The sequence below is a fragment of the Rhopalosiphum padi genome, chromosome 4, assembly GCF_020882245.1.
Source record: "Rhopalosiphum padi isolate XX-2018 chromosome 4, ASM2088224v1, whole genome shotgun sequence".
Taxonomy (NCBI): Eukaryota; Metazoa; Arthropoda; class Insecta; order Hemiptera; family Aphididae; genus Rhopalosiphum; species Rhopalosiphum padi.
The window spans coordinates 20,512,130-20,519,854 of NC_083600.1; the positions used below are offsets into that span (position 1 = coordinate 20,512,130).

General features: G+C 22.0%; 1 protein-coding gene across 1 annotated transcript; it reads left to right on the plus strand.

Moving 5' to 3' along the window:
* The first annotated feature begins 325 nt into the window (after nucleotides 1-325).
* Nucleotides 326-7,472, plus strand: LOC132929655 (uncharacterized). Its single transcript, XM_060995161.1, has 5 exons — nucleotides 326-643; nucleotides 4,000-4,127; nucleotides 4,261-4,393; nucleotides 4,526-4,681; nucleotides 6,728-7,472. Exons 1-5 carry the CDS (start codon nucleotides 601-603, stop codon nucleotides 6,880-6,882), a joined length of 615 nt encoding a protein of 204 aa, XP_060851144.1. The 5' UTR covers nucleotides 326-600; the 3' UTR covers nucleotides 6,883-7,472.
* Nucleotides 7,473-7,725: the final 253 nt, after the last annotated feature.

A 7,725-nucleotide genomic window follows, 5' to 3' on the forward strand; every position in this document is an offset into this window, starting at 1 on the left:
TATGTAGTTAATATGAAAATGATAAGAACCAGTTTACCGGGCACCGGCTAATGGACCGTTTAAGTTCTATAGCCTTGACGTGCTATGGTATGCAGTTAGTAGGTTGTAACTTGTTTACATTATATATATATATGTATATAGACATTATAATATTATATGGAAATGAGTAATCTGTGTTTTCTTATTTCACGTATTTAGGAATACAAGATTATGTAATAGGTACTTTGACTTAACAATTTACAATATTTTTCTCTTCCTTCAATTTTATTGATTACGCAACAAATATAAATTAAAATAATATAATAATTATTAATATACAATATACACTGTAGATAATACTGATTATTTTTTATTACTTTTTTAAAATAAAATATTTCACTTAAACTTCTTTGTTTTAACTGATTGAAGCCTTACATAGTTGAATAGTTATCATTTGACACTCACTTTTATTCCTAATCAGTTAACTTCAATGTTTATTTTTTTTAATATTTTTATTTATTGTAGCCTATAGGTAGTTTTTTAAACCAACAGTTGGTTAAAAACGTTATACTTATAATAATTAAATAAACTTGCCAACAAAAATAGTGATAATAATTAACTATGAAGAGATTATCTGCCAAATTAGTATTCATGGGCTCTCAGGGTAAGTTGATTTATAAAAATAAACTGGAACCAATTTGGTATTACATATTTACATTTATACTTGATGTATACTAAAAAATTAAATAAATAACAATAATTATTAAACAGTCAACATTGTTATATTATTAAAATATTTTTATATATTATAATATCATCTATTAATTTACATATGATATGATTTGCAGTTATTTATTTTAAATTATGAAGACAATGTAGAATATTATTATATCGAAGAAAGTACTGAAGACACCTAAGAATAAAGTTAATTTATAAATTTTACCTTACCCAAAAATAAACAATCCATTTATTTTACCTATTATATTAGATAGAACTTGTTATGTTTTCAACATTTGGTTAGTAATTTGTTATGGGTCATTTTAATACTATATTATATACTGTTATTTATGTATATAATATTATTTTAGTTTATCCAAAATGAAAATTTAATATTTAAAATCTATTAAAAATCCCATAAAAACAATCTTATAATTGAAATGCATGCATCAATATTTTATATATGGATATTAAATAAATATATATATATATATATATATAAACATATTTGCTCATAATTTAACAAAATGGTATATTTTCCAATGATCAAATGTCTGTTGTTAAAAATATGTAGTTTAAATATGTAGTGTACTATATCATATGTTATAATGAAAATTGTATCTAGTCAGTGGAACAAGTTCACATTTTTAACATTTTTAAATTAAATTAATTATATTTTAAAATTTAAAATTTAAATGAATTATATTATATTATGTACATTAGTTTTATTTTTAATTGTTTAAAATATTTAAATTCATATGCATTTTATATTTTTAATCATTGTTTGATTATCCGCATTCTCCATGGTCACAATTAGAGTGGATAATCAACGTTCCACTGTATTAACATTTATAAACATGGGTATGTCTAGGCCTTTTGCTTTCATAGCTGGTGAGGCAAAAATTATTAATTTATAATATTATCACATTTATAATAATATACACAAATTTGATTGTTATATTATAACTAAGAATAGTAATAGTTAAAAAAAAAATAATGTACATATCAATGTTATGTACCAACAATTTTAGATTCTGAACGGAGCAATGAATATATTGGTTTTACAACAATGTATTGCAAGTGGTTTACGAAAAAAATTATATCTAAGTGATACTTTGCTAGTCAGAAGTAAAAAGTCCCCAGTACTTTTAAAAATGATTAATAATTAATTTATAATCTGTTTAGTTTTTTTCCTATTTATGTTTATAACATTGTTTCTAATTAAAAAACTTGAAATATTTTTAATTAAAAATTCTTCTTAAATTTTTACTCTAACATTTTATAATTATTGAAAATACAATATATTCATACATTTTTTTGTTAAGCGTTTAAAGTTCAGATTTTTATAAAATTTAATATTAAAATAAAACATAATGATGATAGTTATTATTTTTTTTGTTCTAAAAATTCCTACTTATTATAGACTTAAAACCTTTGCCCTTTACGTAGATTATAATTATTCTAATGGTATTTTTAATGTTAATTATAAACTATTTAAACCATGAACCTATTCATGCCATCTTACAGATCAAATAATGGTCAATATTTATTTCTAAATCAATATTTTTCCCTATTATTATTACCATTACCAAATTTTAACCAGAAATTCCATCGCTACCCACATAGTTTTACTGACCTATAATAATTTATTTTGGAGTCGTTGATCTCAAACATATATAGTGATCGAAAAAACCATTAAAAGGAAATTTGAGAATATTTGATCGTCGTATTGACATCTGTTCAAATAAATTTGATAATAGAAATGATGAATACATATACAGTGCTGTGAAGTATTTGAGTAATAGTGTTTAAATACTTTTTTAAGTATTAAATAACTTTTTAAATACTTTTTTTTTTTATATTAAATACTTATTTGTATTGAATACTTTTGTTTTTTTTTTTTCATCCATTTTATTTTTATTCGAAATATTTGTTTGGGAAAATATTATTGCCTGATATTTGCTACAATAATTGAATAATAGTTTTATTTAGTATTCTGTGTAATGTATTAGCCGCAGATAACTATGACATTGCTTTAAACAAAAAAATAAATCAATATTTGGAAACATCACTGACCAAAGATATGAACACTTTAAATCTTTTACCAATAATTAAAAAAGTAAAAATTACTGCTGAGTTTTTAATATTTATTATCATTAACCTTATATAGGTATTATTCACTTATTTTTAGTATTATTATTTAATATTAAAATTTACATAATTATAAAAGGTTTTCATTAAATGTCATACTCCGCTGCCAGGCAGCGCTTCAGTGGAGCAAGTATTTAATGTAGGTAGAGCCACTGTTACCTAGAAAAGGATAAGCATGAAAGATGAACATTTTGAAAATATAATGTTTTTAAAATGCAATAAACATTTATTTAATAAATGAAAATGATGATAAAATCTAGATTTAATCTACTATAATATGTCTATATTACATTAATTACAAACCTACTTTAAAAAAACCAAAAGTATTTGAAAAGTATTTGAGTAGTATTTTAAATACTTGAAAACAAATGTATTTGTGTATGTACTCAAATACTTTTTAAAAGTATTCTTTACAGAACTGTGTCTGTATATATATATATATATATATATATTTAATTTATGAGATTTATAATATTTTGTAACCTATACAGCTTTAAAAACAAATTTTTCGCTACCCAGTTTGAAAAATGTTTAAAATTTAAATAGTTATAAATAATATACTTTTATTAATATTCGATTATATAATATGGGTGATAGTTCTATCTAAAATGACTTCTTTGAAGTCATATTTATAATAATTTACTTAAAACTATATCTAAAACAACTCTGTTAAAAATCAAATTTCACCAAATACACAACATATAAATCCTATCCATAGACTAAAATTAAAATATGTTTTAGGTTTCACTGGATGATATTCATCATATATATATTATTAAATATTATTCTTGCATATTAAAAATTATTTTATTTGCTGATTATGCCAAAGTACAAATTGTAAATATAATAAAATAAATCAATAAACATGTAGTATATAAAGTTTGGTTTTGTTTTATTTAGTGTTTAAAAGTTAAAATTAAGAACCTACTAAATCATTTGGTTTAATTGTGTTTGCTTAAAGTTAGTACTCAGTGTAAATCAGCAATTATTATAAAATTATATGTTACTTTTATTCTAAATTAATGCCAAGTTTTTAAAACTTTGGTAACCATTTAATGTCCAAAAGATGTTATTTAAATTAACAAAAAAAAAAAAAAACAGGTGCCTATATTGATATACATTAGAACTTAATAAATATTTTAAATGTTTCAGGAGTGGGTAAATCAAGTATAATCACAAGATACATAAAAGGTGATTTCCAAAAGGAATGTGAAGCAACAATTGGTGCTTCATTTATGTATGCTAAAGTTACATTACGAGACTATCAAATTACTTTGAAAGTAATTTTGTTTTATATTTAATTACATAATTTAAATAAAAAATAATACTATTAATATTATTTGTAATAATTTTTGATTAAAAGCTAATAAAAAAAAAAAATAATAATTTTATTATATGTGATAATTTTATAAGGTTTGGGATACAGCTGGACAAGAACGGTTTCGTAGTTTAGTTCCAATGTATTACAGAAATTCAGACGCAGTCGCTATTGTTTTTGATGTATCAGACCGAGACTCGTTCAATCAAGTTAAAAATTGGATTAATGGTATTTAAACAATTTTAAACTATCTAAATTAGTAAAACGGTGTTAACTTATAATTTGTTATTATTTTAATATGTATTCATTAATACAATATAATAATATATTTTATTAACTTAGTATTTATCTTAATTTCAGAAGTAAGAAAAAATACCGACACACCTGTGGTTTATTATGTTGTTGGTAACAAAACTGATCTGTTAGATTCACGGACAATAATGTTTGAAGAAGCTGAAGAATTTGCTAATTCAGTAAATGCTCATTATTGGGAAACTAGTGTTTATTCAAATACAGGTGAGATTTAATCAAGATTCTAGATTATATTACTACATCAAAAAATATGTTCACATAAAATATTCTTCACTATACTTTTTTAATATACAAATCTCCCAGAAATAATGATTAATGTTTGAATTATGAAATATAACAAAATAATTAACAACAATATTTATTGTTTAATTTAGTAATTTTATCCAAATTTGAACTTAAAATGTCTGTTAACAATAATTGTCTTTATATATTTTTAGATTTTATGGTTTTAGTATGAATGACATAAGGAATATTGTATTCAATTTATAAAACTTAATATAAAAAGTTTTTATGAATACAATATAGGTTGCAATGTTTTGTAATTTTAATAAATTTCATAATATAAAATATAATTGTGCTTATGTATTTTTAATATTTTATATATTATAAATTTTTATACGAACAACTTATATGGAATCTTGTATTCAATTATCAAGAATTTTGACCCGGCAAATAATTTTTTATCCAATTATAGAAAAAAAATTGAAAATGTATCATACCTATTAATAGATCAAGAAGAATTAAAATTATAAATAATTTTATCATATATTAATAATAATAAATATAAATATTTTGTAAAAATTTAAAATATCTACAGTTACTCATTCTTGAGTTATAAAAAATAAAAAAATTGATTTTGTCAAAAATTAGATTTTTATTGGGATCTTTTAATTTTAACCACTTAAAAGTACAAACTACTAAATCCAATTTTCTATCCAAAACCACTCTCAAAAGCTAAAACTCAAAGATCTTATTGACTACTGTCTTGTGTCTACTTATCATATATACACAAAAAAAAACATCATTGTAAAATCTATACATTCATCGCTCAGAATCTAAAATTCTCATATATTGTTCAAGCAAAAAAGTATGTATAAAGTCAATGTATAAACTCAGATTATGTTTATAACTTTAAATTTAATAATTGGTCGATTGATTATAGAATAGATTACTCTATTCTTAGACCAATCTAACTTAGTTCTGCTGAACACATACAGTGAAACTTGACTTAATAAACACCTCTCTTAGCAGACAAAATGACTCGGTTCCAGAAGAAAGTTAAGCATCCCAATGTATTTCGACCTGTCTATAACGGACTCTTTGTATTTACGGATATGGACACTAATATTTATCCCATTGATTTCATAATGGACAAAACTCCTAGTTCAAATTTAAAACTAATATCATATTATGTATATACAAACTACGAAACAGCTTCAATACAGAATGCAATTAAGTACACGTGAATACACAGATTACGACCGATTGCATTATTGCAGATTTCGGTAACGTCAATTGCGAATACCTATTGAACTTATGAAGTTGAGATACAATTAAATAGAAATAAATCCAAAAATAAATTGTAATAATACGTATAAAAGAAAACCATAAGTAATATTCTAATGTTTTTATTCAGTTTCTATCGGTTTGCAGTTAGAGTTTACATCTTTTTCTTAGCAATGGCACTTACCTTACCGCGTAAATCTTTCGAGTTAAAACAAAAAGTGAACATTATTCATTATAAAAAGTTTAGCGGTTTGTCTATTCTTAAACATGCTGATAAATATTAAAATTAATTTTATAATGTATATGTAAAATATAATAATATAATAATAATGATTAAGATTATAATAATAGGTACAATATTAATATAATATGCGTATAAAGTTTTCATTTTCCCTTCTAATTAAACACTGAAACCTGTGAAAAATAGACACCTGTCTATAACGGACAATTATTTTGGTCCCGTGACTGTCCATTATGTACAGGTTTCACTGTATTTGCTATGTTGCACACTAGCATATGGGTCAAAAAAATAAAAATAGTTTGCTAATATCTTTGTAATATTAATTTAACATTATTTTTCTTTAACTCAACAACTTTAAAATGTAATAACTGATAAAATCAATTTAATTTAAAAAATAAATACTTTAATAAAGTAAAGAAATTATTAAGGAGATGATTGAGTTCAAATTAAATGTTTGATTATTATTAAAACCATGGCCTATTATATTTTTATTTATTTTTCAGGTATTCAAGACTTATTCACAAAAATTGGTCGTAACCTTATAGAAATAGTAGAAAGTTCTAAACCACCTGTGAATTTAAAACTTGAAATTGATCCAGAAGAAGTTTCTAACAATGATAGGATAAATAATTCTAAGATACAATGTTGTACTAATTGATAATATAATTTAATTTGTTAAATAATCTTCTTTCACACAGTCAAATATTTGAAATTAGACCGTGTAAACAGGACTTTATGTAATGCATATAATATGTGTTATGTATTTAACATTAAACTGAGTAATTATTAGAACACTAAAAGTAAAAAATAAATTCATACTTTTTGAAATAATCAGCTTTTGCCATCAAAACTCTTTATTTATTTATTATATTATCATTTATTATTACTACTTTAAGTAATACTTTTTAATTTAAGTACTACTCACTAGGTTTTAATATTTATTTATTGTTTTTTTGTTAAATATAAAGACATTTTAAATTGAAAACAAATATTTTCATTGTTTTTTAAGTATTAAGTTTATAATTATTATTTTGTTGTCAATATAAATCATGTTATTATCATTAACTCATTTTTATATGTTTATAACTCATTAAAAAAAAACAAGTGTTTTGTGGATAAGTATGTGCACATTTTTTCTATGCATACAAAAGTTTAAAAATAGCTGACAAATCTATAACACATATTCAAATTTTTGTATAATTATTGCTTTTATTAATTTGTAATATATTTATATTAATTAAACTATAATGTATTTATTCTTTTTCTAAAGACATTTTTTTGGTAGATACTTAAAAAATCTATTTTATATAACTATATGCTATTATATAGCTTTAAAATCACAAATAGATGCTGTATAATAATATTTTGAAAGAATTAGTTATAGATTAATACATTTTAAAGCACAGTGAAAAGCTTCTGAAAAGGGGAATGTATTGAATCCCTAATAATCTGGTGTTGACTCTTGCACAATAAAATCATTCTTCTAAAAATATTTTATCTA